Source organism: Urocitellus parryii, chromosome 4 (genome assembly GCF_045843805.1).
Source record: "Urocitellus parryii isolate mUroPar1 chromosome 4, mUroPar1.hap1, whole genome shotgun sequence".
Taxonomy (NCBI): Eukaryota; Metazoa; Chordata; class Mammalia; order Rodentia; family Sciuridae; genus Urocitellus; species Urocitellus parryii.
Genome location: NC_135534.1, coordinates 109,499,729 through 109,518,650, shown reverse-complemented (window position 1 = coordinate 109,518,650; position 18,922 = coordinate 109,499,729). Strand labels below are relative to the sequence as shown.

The 18,922-nt window shown below is 39.8% G+C and overlaps 1 protein-coding gene across 7 annotated transcripts in view; it reads right to left on the bottom strand.

The window, feature by feature from the left end:
* The window catches only part of Jhy (junctional cadherin complex regulator), a 65,646-nt gene that overhangs the window by 26,098 nt on the left and 20,626 nt on the right, over positions 1-18,922 (bottom strand). For 6 of the 7 annotated variants that reach the window (XM_026402687.2, XM_026402692.2, XM_026402693.2 and 3 more), the window contains one exon: positions 8,175-8,288. In XM_026402687.2, coding sequence (XP_026258472.2) covers positions 8,175-8,288 — 114 coding nt within the window. Of the gene's footprint in view, positions 1-3,681; positions 3,731-8,174; positions 8,289-18,922 lie in introns of those variants that run through there. The other variant, XM_077797758.1, reaches the window with a different exon arrangement.

Below are 18,922 nucleotides of genomic sequence, written 5' to 3'. Positions count from 1 at the left end.
TACAGGCATGCGCCACTGCGCCTGGCCTTTCATACTTTTCCTTATTTGCAGCTGAGTTATTTTAGAATGGCAAGAAATAAAACATCCTATTTCAGCCTTGTGAATGCTTTACCTAGTTGGGAAACTTTCTGTTCTTTCTCCTGACAACATATTTATCACCTGGTATTATGGTTTGAATGTCTGTGTCTCCCCCAAAATTCATGTTAAATCTTAACTGCCAAAGTGATGGCATTAAAAATGGGGCCTTTTGGAAGTTTACTGTGTTTTGAGGGCAGTGCCTTCCTGATGGGATCAGAGCCCTTGTGAAAGAGGCCCAAGGGAGTTCTTTCAACCTTTTCTGCCAAATATGAACACTGCAAAAAGGGACCCATAGATGAACCAGGAAGCCCTTACCAGACGAACCTGATGGCTCTTGACCTTGGACTTTCTAGCCTCCCAAACTGCAAGAAATAAATTTCTGTTGTTTATAAAATGCTGTCTATGGTTTTTAAATAGTAGACCAAACTAAGACAGCTGGAAAGTATCTTCTGCCAGTGGGAGAGTGCTTCCTTTTATTACCTGGCATGGGTCATGAGCTAAGTGCCACGTTCAGTCTGGGCACACCACTGAAATGGGGCTTGCAAATCCCATGACGACTCACAGGAGAAACCGGGTGCAGTGGCACATGCCTGTAATCCCAGCCTCAGGGAGGCTGAGGCAGGAGGATTGCAAGTTTTAGGTCGGCTTTGGTGACTGAGTGAGACCCTTCCTCAAAAAAAAAAATAAAACTGGGCTGGGGATGTACAGAACATGGTTAGAGCAACCCTAGTTCATTTCCCAGTACTGAAAAAAAAAAAAAAAAAGGATTCCCAGGAAAGAACAGAATGATTCTGGGACAATAAGACCTAGGTGTAAAAGTGAAATGATAAGGGATTACTTGGCTTGAAGTAAAGATTTCAGGCATGTACAAGAATCTCACATAAAAAATGATGATTGTTCTTTTGCAATATATGCAGATAAATTTTTGTGCCCTGTGCTGCCTCTTCTGGGACAGCCCAGATGCTGTCATTTCTGGGGAGACTCCTCAGTCCTCTTAGGGCAAAATTAGGTGCTCTTTTAGTTTCACTTTATTTTTGTATTTACTTGCATATTATTATACTATGATGATTACATGACTGTATGACCACTAAAGTTCTGAATGCCTAGAGAGAAGGAGATATTTAGAAAAAATATTTTTCCTTTTTTTTTTTTTCAGAACTGCTGATTGATCCCAGGATGTTGAGCGTGCTAAGTGCTCTACCACTGAGCTGCAACCCCAGCCCTACTTGCAGTATTTTAAAAGAGAAAACACATGGACTTAAGTCTCAGGCATGTCTTCTGTCTTTCCTCACCCTATCTCTAGTTTCTTATTCTTTTCAGCATATAAATGTGTTTAATCTTTCCTCTGAAAAAGTAAAAGGAAGCTCACAGAGACCCATTCTCTGATTAAACTATTCTTGAACTCAGAGCCAAGCGTCTTGACAGCGTAGGCTGTGCTGGTCTCCAGACCAACTGTCACTGGGGACCTCTGCACCCCACAGCAGAGCATTCAATCTCTATGTTCATACCACTCACAGAAACAGCTCTGCATAGGCTGCCACTGCCCTCTTAGTGGCTGAGCCCTTTGGCATTACCCTTCTACTATGAAGTTATTTGAAACCTACAGAAAGATTGCCAGGAAAGCACAGAAAACTCAAAGATCCTTACCCAGATTCATGAATTTTAATATTTTGCTGCAGTTAATCATTCTATGTGTCACTCCAAATTTAGAAAACACACAGACATACAACTTACATTATTGTTGTTTGCATAACTGCTGTTTTTTTTCCCCTGAATCATCTGAGCCTTGCATGAATTACACATACGATGCACCTTCCATGACACTTTTTAAACTTGTCTTTGCAGTGTTGAATTCTGTTCACTGATTCCTCTTTTTTGAATTTCATGTCTCAGGTTCCCTGATTCTGTTTTATCTACTTAGCTTTCCTCCTCTATGGCAAACCCTTCTGAGACTCTGACCTCCTATCTTCTTCCTCTACCACTGCCTGCCCTTAACATTTTACTATGGGGCCCCTTCTTGTTCTCCACACTCTTCTCTGACTCCACACAATTTCTGGGTCATCTCAGCAATCCCTATAGCTTCAATCCATCAGAAAAAGCTCCTGATGCAAGTGGACATGGCTAACTCAGATGTCCTCCTGACTTCTACAACCAGATCACATGTCCTTTTTCCTGTCAGCATCACCAAATTCAACACTAGCCACCATCCTGTCCTCATGCCCCCCCCCCCTTTGTCTCCAGTGCCCCAATCCCTCCTCTCCTCCTCAGTGGTTCTGGTACCACAGATCACACATACAGACACCCCCTGATGACGCTCTTACCTTCTGTTTAAGCAATGGATTCTACTTCCTCACCACTTCTGTGCAGGGGCTGAGGAATTAGGTGCCACCCTGACCTCCAAAGAAGTTCAGTCGAGTGGGTAGAGTAGGATCCCACCACCACACAGAAAGCTAACTAACTGCGCGTGGAGTGGATGACAAACACAGAGCAAGTGTGACCACCATTCCACATCTTGCAGAAAACACAGCAAAAGCCATCTTCCTGGCTTTGCTCTCTCTCTAGTCTTATCCCCTTTCAATCTGTTCCTCAGACAACAAAGTGATTTTTCTAACACACAAGCCTGATTTTGTCATTAGCCTGCTCAAAATTTGCCAATGGCTACCTCCTGTCCACCCAATAAAAATCTGACAGTTTTGGTGGACATAAAAGCCATTTACAATCTGGCTCCTGCTAACCTGTCCAGCCCCACCTCACACAACTCTCCTCCCTTGTCCTCTCTCCTTTAGTGACTGAAGTGTCTGGAATTCTTAGCACATATCTTACTATCTTCTCTCCCACCTCTTCACCTTCACACCTGGTGCCCTGCGCTGCATCCTTCTGGGACAGCTCAGATGCTGTCATTTCTGGGGAGGTTCCTCAGTCCTTTTAGGGCAAAATTAGGTGCTCTTTTAGTTTCACTGCATTTTTGTATTTACTTGCATATTATTACTATTATATATTAGTACTCTGATGATTACATGACAGGATGCCCACTAAAGTTCTGGATGCCTAGAGGGGAGGAGATATTTAGAAAAAGTATCTTTCCTTATGTTTTAATTATTTATTTTTTTGAAGAGTTTTTTTGTTTTTAAATTTGTTATTTGGTTGGTTTTAAAACCACCTATCTCAGGCAGAACCAATATTATCAAAATGGCCATACTACCAAAGCGCTATAAAGATTTAATGTAATTCCTATAAAGATCCCAATGATGTTATTCATGGAAATAAAAAAAGCAATCATGAAATTCATTTGGAAAAATACCCTCAGAATAACCAAAGCAATCCTTAGTGTGAAAACAGACATGAAGACCAATGAAACAGAATAGAAGACACAGAGACACACCCACACAAATACAGTTATCCCTTCCTAGACAAAGGCACCATAAACATACAGTGGAGAAAAGATAGCCTCTTCAATAAATGGTGCTGGGAAAACTGGAAATCTGTATGTAATAAAGTGACACTGAACCCCTATATCTCACCCTGCACAAACTTAACTGTAACTTGATCAAAGACCTAAGTATTAGACCAGAGACCCTGCACTTACTAGAATAAAAAGTAGGTCCAACTCTCCAACATGTCAGCTTGGGAACCAAATTTCTCAACAAGAATCCTAAAGCACAAGAAATAAAATCAAGAATCAATAAATGGGATGGTATCAAACTGAAAAGCTTCTTCACAGCAAAGGAAACAATCAAGAACATGTATAGAGATCCTACAGAGTGGGAGAAAATCTTCGCCACCAGTAACTCAGATAAGGCATTAATTTCCAGGATATACAAAGAACTCAAAAAAACCTAACACCAGAAAAATAAATAACCCAATCAATAAATGGGCAAAGGAACTGAACAAATATTTCACAGTAGAAGAAATATGGTCAAAAGAATATAAAAAACGTTCAACATCTCTAATAATTTGAGAAATGCAAATTAAAACTACACTGAGATTCCATCTCATTCCAGCCGAAATGGCAGTTATAAAGAAAACAAATAACAGTAAATGTGGGCAATGATGTGGGGCAAAAGGTACTCTTATACACTGCTGGTGGAACTGCAAATTGGTACAACCACTATGGAAAGCAGTATTGAGACTCCTTAGGAAACTTGGAATAGAACCACTATTTGACCCAGTTATCTCACTCCCTCGGTCTATACCCAAAGATCTTAAAATTGGTGTACTACAGTGATACAACCACATCCATGTTTACAGCAGCTCAATTCACAATAGCCAAACTACAGAAACATCCTAAGTGTCCTTCAATGGATGAATGAATAAAAAAAAATGTGGTATATATACACAATAGAATATTACTCAGCCATAAAGAAGAATGAAATTGTGGATTTGCCAGTGAATAGATGGGAATGAAGAATATCATGCTAAGTGAAATAAGCCAATTCACAAAAAACAAAGGCTAAACATTCTGTCTGATTTGTGAATGCTAACCCAAAACAAGGGAAGTTGGGGATGGGAATAATAGAAATCCACTGGAGTAGAGAAAGGGAAATGAAGAGAAAGGAGGGGGATGAGAATAGGAAAGACAGATTAATTGGACATAGCTTTCCTAGCCTTGTATTTATATAAACCACCAGGGTAACTCCACATCGTGTATGACCATAAGAGTGGGAACCTAAATAAGCTATACTTTATGTATGAATATTCTGTCAAAATACATTCTACTGTCATGTATAACTAAAAATAAAAATTTAAAAAATCTACTTATTCCATAGTGCCTAGAATATAACAGGTACTCAATAGATACCTGTGTGAAATATTTTGATATATTCTTAGTAGTCATTCATTGTTAGGGGGAGTTTACTGAAGGATCTGTAGATTCTCTGAAAGCCATCTTTTAATAAAAACATTTAAAGAGGCCCATTTTCACTTGGAGATGCACTTAGTGACCTTTAAATGTGTCTTTTAGTTTTTTACTAATCAATTTTTTTAACTAATCAATTAGTAAATTTTTATTGAGTACAGCTTTGGAGGAAGCCTTGTCATAGGGGACACAAAGGAAGATATATAATCCTAACCTTTAAGGAGCTTCTAGGGCTGGGATGTAGCTCAGTGGTAAATTACTTGCCTTGCATGCCCCAAACCCTGGGTTTGATCTGCAGTCCCTCCCCCCACTCCGTTCCCCTGAAAAAAGACAAAATAAACTCAGAAAATAAGAAGCTTCTAGTATGGTAGGTAAAAGAAAGCAGGCAACAGGTACAAGACATGGCAAGCATGAACACCCTGAGTAAGCAGTATAGACAACAAGCTCCAGAGGAGCCAAGGTGGGCTGAGGAGTGGGTAGGGGAGCTGGGAGGCCTTGAAGGACATTTGAGGGAGGACAAAAACGAAGGCACTGAACTTGGATAGTCGAAGAGGAAAGAGAAAGGCCAGCCAGCATGCAAGATGCAGAGTGCTGTAACAGACCTTTCTAAATGCAGAAAGGGCAACTTCCCTTGGGCCACTCTGTGTCACCGTCATTTTATTTCTAACAATCTTTCGACATTTTGCTCTACTTTGTCTTCGTCCAAGAGTAGGTCGTGAACATATTAATCATAGTGTACACCGAGAACAGAAAGCGTTGTCTGGCTTTCTTCCGACAGGCTTCCACACAAAGCTTTTTCCTGCCTCTGTCTAGAGTTGTACCATGATTCAAGCACTCTCATTTTACCTAAATGATTTGATTGTTGGCAGAGAATCCTACCATTTTCCCTAGTGACAATTATGAAAGCTATGTGTTGTAATATTCTTCAATACTTCAAAAATGTTTTCTATAATAATTTAAATAACTAGAAATCAGTGGTCTCAGAATCATAGCATTTTGTAGCTGGAATGGACCATAAAGGTCATTTATTCCAACTCTTCATTTCACAATGAAAAAAACAAGGCTTCCAGTGAAAGTTGAGTTTTGCCCCCAAATTATACATCCAGTAAATGACAGGTCAAGGACCAGAAATCTCTGACCTAGTCCACTGCCAATAATGCAGGACATGCCTTTTGTGCTGCCTTGGTTTCCTGGATCCTGCTGGTCATGCTCCCTTGGCTGGCTCTCTATCAGGCTGTTGGGTAGATCCACAGACCCCCATTTCACTGCAGGAGACAGTCAGTCCCCAAGCTCTCAACTTCTGGGTATGGCCCCCTGGCATCAGTTTTCAGAAAGCTCTAGGAAACCTATTGTTTGACTGACTATTTGATGGGTTGATTCACATCTTTAAGAACAGCTTGGAGACCACAGGGAGAAAAAGACATGACTTAGGCTGCTCCTCTTTTCTAACTTCTTTGAGGCTGGGATGAACTTTATTATCTTTATTATTACCATTACTACATACATAGTTTTATCTGATGATGTTGATATGCTTTATAGGCTTCATGATTTCAAAGGGCTCATCCCTTCTTAATTGGGGATAAAACCTGATCCAACAGTGACTCCACATAATTCCATAAGCTGGCTCAGGAAAAAAAAAAAAAAAACAGCTGCTACTGCTTTTTCTGTTTATTCTAAAGAAATAGTCAGTGTGGAAAACTGCAAAAAAAAATCTTCCCCCAAATCACATTTATGGATTCAAAGCAGAGGTGTGCCCTGCTCTGAGTTACTCCATGATGTACAGGAGCAGTTTTCAGGCTGTGCCAAAACCTTTGCTACTCTGTTTTGTAAAGCAATAGTTTGCCATAAAAGCTACTCCATTTTGAGTTTAAGTGCTGAGGTGGAATGATTCTATACCTTGTTTGCAAAAGTGAATAGCCACCACCTGCCTAGCATAAACTGATAAGGCATAAACTGATAAATTCATGCTAATGAGAATGACCACCTGTGATCTTATCAAATTAGTCAGCAGCACATGGATGCATGGGCATATAAAACTCATTGGAAAAACAAGCCTATTGGACACACCAGATCACTAGATGATGCAATGCCCTCCCTTGACACCCATAAAAGGAGGAGCACCCTGAGAATGGTGCACCCTGATCCCTTCACCTAGTCGCTTGTCATGAGCCTTGCCCAAGAAAACTGCCACAGCAACAACCTCTGAATCTCTGTCCTTGGACTTTAGCACAGTGTGGTTTCTCCTGCTTGGGATGACCATGCAAGTCCCACTAGAAGCTGACATCCCAAGCTGACACTGTGAAACTGCTGTCCATCTGAGTAGGCTTCTGTGTTTTGACAGCTCTGCACCCTGAACAAGTTCTCTGGCTGGTTTGTAATCTTATCTGACCACCTACAGTGACTCTTTGGGAATAAACAATGTTTTCTTTGCCCTTAGTTCAGCCTTCTAAATGCCTGTGTCTGCCTTAATCCTTTCTAGTCCTTTTCATAACATATATATATATATATATATATATATATATATATATATATATATATATATATGACTTGGTTGTTATAGATATTAGAAATTATCTATAATTGGAATTGGCTGGAAAAAAAGAATCTGTGATTGACTGGCTTATGACTACCAGGTGACCCACAAATATTCAGTGAACTGCCACTGATGAGAGTGGTGCAGCCTGTGAATTGTTATTCAATGAATTCTGACATTGTGGACAGTCACAAACATATTTGGTCTGTTAGTGACATAGCACACTGACAACAAAACCCATGGCCTAAAAAGTTGTCCACATGATAAATTACCAGCTGGTAAGCTTTCACATTCTTCGAAAGAGGGTTTATAAGGCTCTGAAGACTCCCATGCACCCAGTCACCTAGGGATAATGGGTGACTTCCAACTCCCAAAGGAACCAGATAAAGGGGTAGCACAGAACTGGACAACACTTTGGAACTATGATTTCCTGATTTTTCTGCATTTCCCCCTGCACTTCCTTCTGTGAGAGCTTTAGCTCTGTTTAAAGAGTGATAGGATGATCATCTCAGAAAAAGAACCTTTGGTAAAACAGGTAGGGGTGGCTGCCTGACCAACCAATGGCTCATCAGTCTCCCCCATAAAGGATGGTGGTGAACTAACTATTCTCAGGCAAAAAATAAATCCCCCCAAGAACTCAGTGACAAGCATGACTTATATTCAGCAGTATCACATGAAACACACTTAACATGCAACCTAGTTAGTAACCTTTAACTGTTGTGCTCTTTGATGCCACTTGTCCTCAGGATCGATGGCAGCATTTTCCATCTCTTTGGCATTCTGAACAGATGTCTTGCCAGTTACTCTGATGGGGTAGTAGATCTGAGAGGGTAAAACATACATAGCATGTTAACTGGGTTCATTTTAGTCTAGAGTCAAGAGACGCACGTCTGTGCATTCTAGAAGGGTCTGACAGGGCTGGATTTTTTATTTTCAGTTAATTTCAATGATTCCTCTGTAGTTTTCAGGGACCTGGATAATTCCCAAGAAAAATGGGAATAATCTTGCAGGCATTGAGGGAAATGTTTTCTCTTGCAGGCATTGAGGGAAAACTGGTATTCTGAGGTCAAACTACTCCTTTACTTTAAACGCCATGCATACTCAGGAAACCCAATTTTAGACTAGATACATGAAGAGGGTACTGGCAAGGAACATTTGATCATATCAACAGAACTGTGATGAAATAATACTACACAGATGCTCCTTGACTTACAATGGGGTTGTGTTCTGAAAAGCTGTCATAAATTGAAAATGCATTTAATGTACCTCACCTACTGAACATCAGAGTTCAGTTTCATCTACCTCTAAGTATGCTCAGAACACTTACATTAGCCTACAGATGAGTGAAATCACCTAACAAAGCCCATGTTACAATAAAGGGTTGAACATCTCATGTAATTTTTGGTATATCTCTTCTAATTTTTGGAATACTGTACTGAAAGTAAAATACAGAATAGCTGTAAGCTTATACTTTTGCACTATCAAAAATTTTGTCAGGACATCTGTACTCCCAAAATGATGACAACAGCAATAGAAATAACAATATCTAACATAACAACAGAATGCTCATGGTATGGCAGCAGTTGTCCTAAGCCTTTAACATAGGATGTATTTAATCCTTGTTAACAACCTTATCAGACAAGTACTATAATTATTATTTTTGTGGTACTGGGGATTGAACCCAGGGGGCTCTATACATGCTAGGCAAGTGCCGCAGTCTGGCTGGGCACGATTCAGGAGCCATTTGTCAAAAGAAACGAACTTTATTTTTTGAACCACACACACACACACACACACACACACACACACACACACGCAAAACAAAACAGCTCCTCAGGAAAAACCCTCAGAGCCCAACTGCCACCACCCGCTGCCCACAAGCCTCTCACCCACACAAGCCTCACCACCTCCCACAATCCTCCTGCTCTTGAGGCCGATTGGCTGGGTCGCATGGGCGGAGCCAAAGAAGTCCCCCAATGAGCAGCTCCGTGGTCTGAAAGGGCAGGGAAACAGCCCAATGAACATCACTGCAGAGGAGCCAATCAGCTAGATGTTGCTGGGGCCGCTGTGAGCCAATCATCAGCTTTGCAGTCTGAAGGGCGGGGAAACAGCCCAATGAACATCACTGCAGAGGAGCCAATCAGCTAGATGTTGCTGGGTCCACTGTGAGCCAATCATCAGCCGGCAGCTGGAAGTTTGCTGGCAGCTGGAAGTTTGCTGGGGCCCCTTTGGCTGTGGCTCTCAACAGCAAGTGCCATGCATACCCACTAATTTTTATTGTTTATTTTGAGATGGGGACTTGCTAGTTTGCCCAGGCTAGCCTATTACTTGAGACCCTCCTGACTCAGCCTCCTGAGTTGCTAGGATTACAGGTGTGTACCATCATCCCTGGCAGGTATGTACTATTATTACTCTAATTTTTGAAAATTAGTAAACTAAGGTACAGAGAGATTGAATAAATAGCCCAGGACCAACAACTAGTAAGGAGAACAGCCAGGTTACCTAATTCCAGAGCTTGCATTTACTTGCATTACTTGCTAACTTACTCATTAGAGATATCCTCCCAGACCTGCAGAATTTGTACTTCTGCCACTTAGTGAATTTGAATGATGTGGATCAGTGGTCTCTAAAGTCAACTTTAGTTAGATATTAGGAAAACCAAGGGAGTGTTTAAAAATTACTAATGCCCTAGTCCCCCCACAAGCCAGTTAACCTGGAAGTTTTGGGGGGTTGCTCCAGTTAGCAGTGTATTTCTAAAGTTCCCTATGTGTTATTTTAAAAAGTAAGAAGTGGTCTGAAAATTTGTCTAATTTGCAGTCAGACTTAGGAATAACAGACACATGGGGTTTCGGATCCCAAATTATTCAATGATGGGCCCTTTGTTGCCTCCATTGGCTACTTATTTTAAAATAAGAAAAAAGGCTTTGTGTTTATAAATTCTAGCCATCAAGAATATAGTTCAGAAAGCAAACTTTTTCCTTTTCTTTCTTTTTTTGAGATGAGGCCTTTCTGTGTTGCCCAGGCTGGTCTTGAACTCATGGGCTCAAAATGATCCTTCCGCTTCAGCTGCCTGAATAGCTGGGACTATAGACACAGGCCACCGCACCAACCCTGGTAGATGTCATCCACTTTCTGCCTCAATACATGCCTTATCTCCTGGAGGGCATTACCCACTTTTCATGACTAGGACATGTTTAAAGATCAACCAACCATGGGTTGAGGAAGAGAAAGGGACCTCTGCTTCATTCAAGATGAACACAGTATTCACTGTGCAACCCAAACCCATCACTGAGCAACCCAAACGCCGGCTCTTCCTTACACAAGCAGAAACACATCTTCCCGTATTTTCTGTCCCTCTGTTCTTTGGAGAAGCACAGAGTGGCCATTTTCTGGTTCTTTGCCTGTAAATGCTGTCAAGTCTCTGCTTTTCTGGACTGAGGTAATTAATTAATCCTTAAGTTTGGCTCCATGCTTTGACGCTTTTCTGTTACATTTCCTCTGCTGGACTGCCTAGCGTGACAAGTGGCCAGCAGTGAGACTGGAAAGAGCATGGGGTGTGGAGTCTGTCAGCCTTGTGTTCAAATTTCCTCCCTACAGCTTACTTTCACCTCATGCTTACAGAGTACAGCAATCAATAAAGAAAGAGGTAAAAAATATTTGTTAAATATTAAATCAAAGTAAATATTTGTCAATGAAGATAATCTCATTCCTGACCACTCTATGTGGCCTCTGTGGCACAAGGGACATCTTATTTCTTCGGAGTGTCACCTTATCTGTCCTTAAACTCTCTCTACTATTAAATAGCTATCACAATTACTGTACTTACATACACGCTGTAAATAGGTAAGGTGACTCGGCGCTGTGGATGCTTAGAAGCTTAACGGTAGATCTGAAAGTGGGGAAAAAATAGTTTTTCCTTGAATTTTCATTCCTAAAATAGGCCACAAAAATGTACTATTTGGTCATGAAATTCTGATTAAAAGTGAAAGTAAAATGTTTTCTTCTTATTCTTCCCACTTTTTATCAACCTTTCGGTATTTAAAAATCTACACCATCACCATCCTTTATCTATTTACCATTTATATGTAAGTATTGGTTTCAGTGATTAACTTCCTCTGCAAATGGGAAACCTCACATCAAGAAAAAGTTTAATTTGCACTGAAACAAAAAGTTTAGGACAATAAATGCTGCCTCTCAAGGTCAGGTACCATTTCTTAAGTTTCCATCTTGGTCCTTCTCACAGTGCTAGTTCAGAAATACCCAATGACAGGAAAAGGTTAGTTTTTACAACATTTGCTGGTGCTTTTACAAAGGTTTTGATCCATTAGTTACCACAATGTTAAATAGAAAGCTCACTCATTTAAGAAAGAAAAATCAACTGTGTCCTGGAGAGAAATGAAGGTCAAGAGAGTAAAAAAAAATCTAAGCAGGCTGACTAAGTAGGTGAGAAAGTAATCCTTCTCCAACCTCAAGTGGCAGTCTGCGAACTATCTCTGGAGGCTGTGAGCAAGAAGCTGAACAGTTCCACAGATCTGTCACTAGGATGCCAATTCACCGATTTGTGTAAATGCCTAAGAAATAAAGGGGACTTGGGTTTAGTTCTTTCAGCCTATCACTGGGATATTTAATTGCTCTATAGACAATGATGGGCTCTCTGATGTGGTTCTGATGAAAAGTTTACATGTTAAAAACACAGAGTCTGCTGCTTCCTTTCCCAGAGAAGGAAGGATGTGCAATATTCCCTTCCACAGGCTCTTTTGGTGGAACTCAGTGGCTGAATCACCCCAGCGAGACTCACCGGGCAAGTAAAGAATACTTCTACATTATCTCTTTGAAAGTGGAATGGGACACAACCTCTGCCAGCTATTTTTTTTTTTTTTTTGTGAACCATTCTATTAATACCAATCAAATCGAGAAAATGATCAAATGAAATTGCATTTTGAGCATCATAAGCTGTGTAATGTCTATTCTGTTAAATTGGGGCCTATAATTGCTTCTCTACTGAAAAGATACAACAAAGACAGCAATCATGGCATGTCATTATCCCAGACTAGAAAACCGGCCTTTGCAGGGAGGACTTCAAAGGCTTGTGGTTCTCGAATTGCATTTGGCTGCTATTGTTGAAGCGCAGGCAATCTTGATTAGGTGTTTACACTGAGGTAAGGCGCAGAGCAGAGAGTCTGAGTGCCTGGGTCTAGAGCCATTAAAAAATTGTACATTATGTTCCTTGCTTTGAAGTGAGGGTTTGTAGGTAGGGAAGCAACTGAGATTGAGTACAGCTGAGCTAGACTGGGCTGCTACTTCTCTCTCAAAGAAACTCTTCAGGTTCTTAGAGAATCAGACCATGCCACAGAAAACAAATTTAATGCTTTACCAGGAGCTGTATGTGAATTAGTGATCTGCATAGACACACACTGAAACAAGCATCAGTAACCACATTAAGTTCTGCTGTCACTGGAGGTTTTGCCCCTTCTTCCCCTTTATATTCTGTTTTTTACTATTGATCTTACATTTACATAAAGCGAGGAGCCCCACATTAATTTATTAGGTTCTTTGTTATGCTCATTCCTTGAAGGCACTGTATTGACAGTTAGCATGTGTCCAAATTAAATACGCCCAGGTGTCTGATTTTTTAGTGTGGTATTTGCTTACCATCATTCCAACACATCCGTTATGTAATTCTTCTCTTTGGGCACTATCATCAGATTCGGGGAGCATTTCTTTATTAACCTGGCTAATGAGTGACCTCAAGTATTTATTTCTCTGCCCTATTTCTAAAATATTTTGCTACTTTTCAGTTTATGCCTGCCAATGTCGGCACTGCTGCCACCTGTATTTATATGTGATCCGTAAAACAGGCAGAAGCACCGTGACACAAGCACTCTCCCATTTATCAGGCTGCCTCTCTGATTTTAGCACGGATGCTTTAATTCTTGAGGGATTAGGATTATTTAGTTATTTACTGACAACACACATGAAATATTTGGGCTCTGCTTTGGCCCCTTTCTCCATTCCTATAGAATATTCCTGATGTGTTTAGCCTGTGCATACTCAACAAGAATTTGATGACACTAAAATCATTGGTTATATTATTTTTTACATTTGTTTTCAGTGTAAGATATTTGAGTTTTAAAACCCCTAAATTAATTGTCAGTCACCTGCTTAAAAACACTCCAATTCTTTCTCATGTCCCGAATCTTTACTGGTGTACAAGGCCAGGTGGCCTCGGGCTCCCATCTACCCTCTTCTCTCTCCTGCTCCGCTGCCTCTCAGTTGTGCCCAAGGGCCACACGCACCACCATCTCTGGGTCTACACACACACCATTCTTCGTTTGGAAATTTCCTTTACTTCACTTATTCTGAACCACCCTATTCACCATTCTTTCTCTGGCTGAAATGTAGATTCTTCTAGGGAGTCTTCCCTGATCCCAGAGGAAGCTGCATAGGTGCACCAAGCATGTGGCCTTGAGCCCTACACTTTTCCCTTTGTAACAAGTGTCACCCTGGTATCCATGTTGGATTTCCTTTCTGGACTTGAAATTCCATGAAGGCAGGACGGCCACGCTGTACAGCTCCAAGGGAGCTGCTTACCCGTGCCACCTGGTGGCTCTGGATATTCCTGGTCATTAGATGCTTGATAAATAGGACTGGAAGACAAGTTCAACACACATTGCTCACTGAACTTTCCACCTTCATCAGAATTCATATAATTGGCTGTGCACATACACAGATTCCACAGCCCAGGATCCAATCAACCGGGGACTTAAAATATTGGGGGGCAGAAATTAGGTCCATATTGAACATGTACAGATTTTTTTTCTTGTTATTATTCCCTGAATAACAGTCTAAACTATTTACATTCCATTAAGTATCATAATTAATGTAAAGATGATTTGAAGTATATGTGAGAATAAGTGAAGGTTGTATGCAAATACACACTATTTTATTTATGGGATTTTAACGTTTTCAAATTTTGCTATCTGTGAGAGGTTCTGGAACCAGTTCTCCACAGATACTCCAGACAACTGTATAGCTACTTATTTTTATCTTGTTAGATTTGTGATTTATATTAAATCCTGGCAGTGAACTGTCAATAAAATAAGGTGGCAATAGAGACCTGGTCTTCCGTTCTTCTTCCCCTTGCTCATTGAACCCCAGGCGCATTAGTCTTTCAGCTTCTCTACTCTGCATTTTTGGTCTCCTCTTTCAGGAACTGCTTTACCTACTTGATGGAATATTCTCTCACCTCCTTTATACCCTCTCAGGGACACCTTGCCTCATAACTTATTTAAATTGTAATTTTCCCCCACTTCAGTAATCCTTACCAGTTCTGTTTCATTTTCTCCTTACTTCCTACTAATACACAATTTATCTATTTCATCTATTGCCCATCTCCTCCCAACAGAAGTTAGCTTCACAAGGGCTAAGACTTTGGTCTGTTTTATTCAGTAATAGACCCCAGGCACCATGTCAATGCTTGAGATATATATAAAATAAGCTTTCAATAAATACATATTAAGAGAATGAAATAATCGGCCATTTCAAGAATGCCAAACAGATTTTTAGAAATATCCCATGTAACTTTTAGCAAGGTTGATAACTATTAATTTGAACCCTCCTGAAGAATATGTAGTATGATGGTCAAGGTACAGACTTAAAGAAAAAAATCATTTACTGCACAGCTTACCCACTGTATTCAAATTTCTCCCTTACTAAAATCCTTCAATGATTCCATATCATCAGAGGCAAGGATTAACTCTTGAGTATGGTGGTTCTAAAGCTTAAGTTTTTATTAGAATCACTTGGAAAACTTGTTAAAACACACATCGCTGGGCCTCACCCTGAGTTTCTGATTCAGGATGTCTGGAATGGGGCCAAGAATTTGTGCTGCTAATAAATTCCCAGGTGGCATTGGTGCTGTTGGCCTTGGGATCTCATTTTGAAAGCTTTTCCTTTAAATGACATACAAGGATCTATGTGAAAGGCACCAATTTCTCTACCCTAAATACCTGCATCCCCATTCTCGCAATCAGCCTCAGCAGTATCTACTTTCTCCTTAACTAACTCATTGAATTAGGGACTTTTCCATCTTTCTTGGTACTATCCCAACCAGTACCCATGGCTAGATGCTCATGGTCGTGGGCTCCTTAAGGTTACCTTGGAACTTCTGCTTCCACTAGTTGAGTCGTCCATTTGCCAGGAGTCTTACATTTGTTCCCAACCTATGTGTTCCTATTATGCTTGCTGTATGTAAAAATTAGGTAATCTGGAGAAATCTGAATGTGAACACAGAGGTGTGATTTTCGTGAAAAATAAGTTAAATGATCTAGAATGACCCAATAAAAATAAATGGCAAAATAAAATGTAGGAAGGAAAACAAGTAAAAGATTAGGGGAAATATTCATAAAAATCCAAAGAGACTATGCTTTTGCATTGTTTCTAAAGGCTTCCTAAATTTGTTCTTTGCTTTTGAGAAATCAAATCTGGAAGACATAGATGTTCTCAAACTGATACAAAGAAAATGGGAACTCATCAGGCACAGTGGCATACACCTGTAATCCCAGTGGCTTAGGAGGCTGAGGCAGGAGGATGGCAAGTTCAAAGCCAGTCTTAGCAATTTAGTGAAGCCCTAAGCAACTTAGTGAGACCCTGTCTCAAAAAGCAAAAGGACTTGGGAGGTGGCTTAGTGATTAAGTACCTGGTACCTGGTACCTGGGTTGAATCCCTGGTACCAAAAAAAAAAAAAAAAAAAAAAAAAGGAATTCAATGTGTTCTTATATAGTTTATGTGAAAATGCAATAGTTAAGGTATATTGTTAACATTCCCCATGTCTTCTCTGACCAATTTATTTGATTTAATTAAGCAGCTACTAGTTTCAGAATAGCAGTACAGAGTTTCCTGAGGTACTGGCAGTTTTCCAATTAAATAGTGCTCTTTCACAACTTTATACCACTACACGTGGTCCCTTTACCTGTAGTTCCTCTACTGCTACCTCTATTATTATTATTATTATTATTATTTGTAATTGTAGATGGACACAATAGCTTTATTTATTTATTTTTGTGTGGTGCTGAGGATCAAACCTAGTGACTCACACATGCCAGGCAGGCGCTCTACCACTGAGCCATAACCCCAGCCCTGCTACCTCCATTATTAACATTTACTTCTTTTCAAAGAATCAGTTCCATGATTGTCTCTTCTGGGAAGTCCTCTGATTTCCCTGGACAGAGATGGGCACTTTGTTTTCTGAGTTCCTTACGTTTTTCATAAATTTATTTATGTTTTCCATATCGTTATACACATGGCCTAAAGGTAATTTTATGCAACCTTTTTAGTGCACCTGCATTTTGACTCTGACACATCACATGAAATATGGAATTTTCTACCTGCAGCATCTTGTCAGTGCTCAAAAAGTTTTGGATTTTGGAGCATTTCAGACTTTGAATTTTTGGACTAGGGGTTCTCAACCTGTATAGCAGTTTTCACTTGGTACTGACTGTTTACATGTTTGCTCCCCACAGGGTCAAAAGCTCCTTAAGAACAGATACACTGACAACACCATAAAGTGGCCATGGACTCATGGCAGGCTGGGTTATTTAAGAAGCAAAGAATCATTTGCATCACCACAGCTTCTGACTTCACTACAGGACAGTGCAATATGCCCTGTGTAAGACAGCTCGGAATTATTAGGTATACCAGGTACACTTTGGAAGCTTAAAAATGATTAAACCTTAAAAATGAATAATTATGTTAAATTTCCAATTTTCAAAAGGGCATGCTTTAGTTACATGGGAAGTTTTCTTTTTATGGATCCCTCCTCAGTAATGTGGAATTAATGAAGTGTCACTCTATAGATCATACAAATTGGTAGTTTAAGCAACTAAGTGCTGAATAGCACACACAAGAAAGATGCCTTAAGAAATGTCTTTATTGAAAAAAACCATAAAGTTCAATTGAAATTATACTTCCCTAAGTAAGTGCTCTTGTGGTGCCACACAGGGCAAAATAAGAAAATCTATCAATCTGCAAACATCTACAGAGTTCCTGCTCTGGAGAAGAATCATTTTTTACAAGTGTAACAGGAGAGGTGGAACTCAAATGCACTACCAAAATAAGATTTCTATAAAAAAGGAGCTTTATGTTTCTAACCAAATACAATCACCAAAATGATCCCAATTTAAATAAAGGTAAGGCCTTGTGGACAACCCAAGGTTCTACTAAATTCAGAATGAATTGGGAAAGAAGTGCAATATATCACTTAAGTAGTAATCTTATCCAGTAAGAGACTGTAAATTCAAACCAAATGTTCAATAATAAATGCAACTTATATTTATGTAGGGCTATGTGATTGTAAAAAGCTTCCATATACAGTTTCTCATTTGATCATCCCAATAATTCTGAATCTGTAGTAGAAAGCAAACATTTGTAAGTTCATGTCAATGAAGAAAAATAAGGCTTAGCAAGATTTTGTGATTTGCCAAAGGTAACAAATGGCTCCAACAATAATGGGGTTTGAATCGGGTCTTTTGATTTCAACAACACAAGCACATGTTAGTCTTTTTTTTTTTTTCATTTTAAAAACATTAAAAATTTTGAATCAAGGAAGAGGTATTTAAAAATTACATTTCTTCATTAACTATTTAAATAGTGACTACTATATGTCAACCTCTGGGGAGTCAGAGATCAATTGGGCCATGACTTTAGGGAGCTCATATAAAGATATACAAACACCCACAGGAAACTGTGCAGTGTGGTGTTGTGGGTTCTGTGGTTGATGCTCAGTTGCAAGGGAGGGTATATTCAAAGTCTCCATAAAGGCAGAGACATTTGAGATTAATCTCAAAAGGAATGTAAGGTTTTCCCAAGCAAACAAGGCAGGGAACTGTGAGCTACCAGAGAATGGCTGGATCACAGGATGCAAGGGAGGGAGGGACAAAGGATGAGGCTAACCAGCACTCACATCTAGTTTCTTGAATTCTGAATCCAGTGAATTTTCCTCGCTAAACCATAGTTATCTTTCATAAGAGCCAAGAATTATTTTTAAAAATCAACATTGAAGTAACTATATAATATCTTTCCTAGACAGAACGGAAAGAAAAGAATTCCCTGAATATAATGCTTCTATCCTATTTTCCTAAAAACTGATTCAATAAGTACGTGTTAAAAAAAAAAAGTACGTGTTAAGTCAGCACTATGACTTAAGAGTTACAGGGTGATTTTAAAAAATAAACCATGAAGCTACCAAAAGAGAGAGAGAGAGAGAGAGAAAGAGAGAGAGAGAGAGAGAAAAGAAAAAAGGTAGGTGTGGCTGGGTCATAAAGTGCCTTTTTACCACTCTGAGAGTTTAAATTTTATCTTGAAGATAACAGCAAGTCACATTAAGCAGTATATAGATACCATCAGATTCGTACCCAAGATGAGCTCTGGGAAGGCAGAGGAGAATCCAGAAGGGAGGG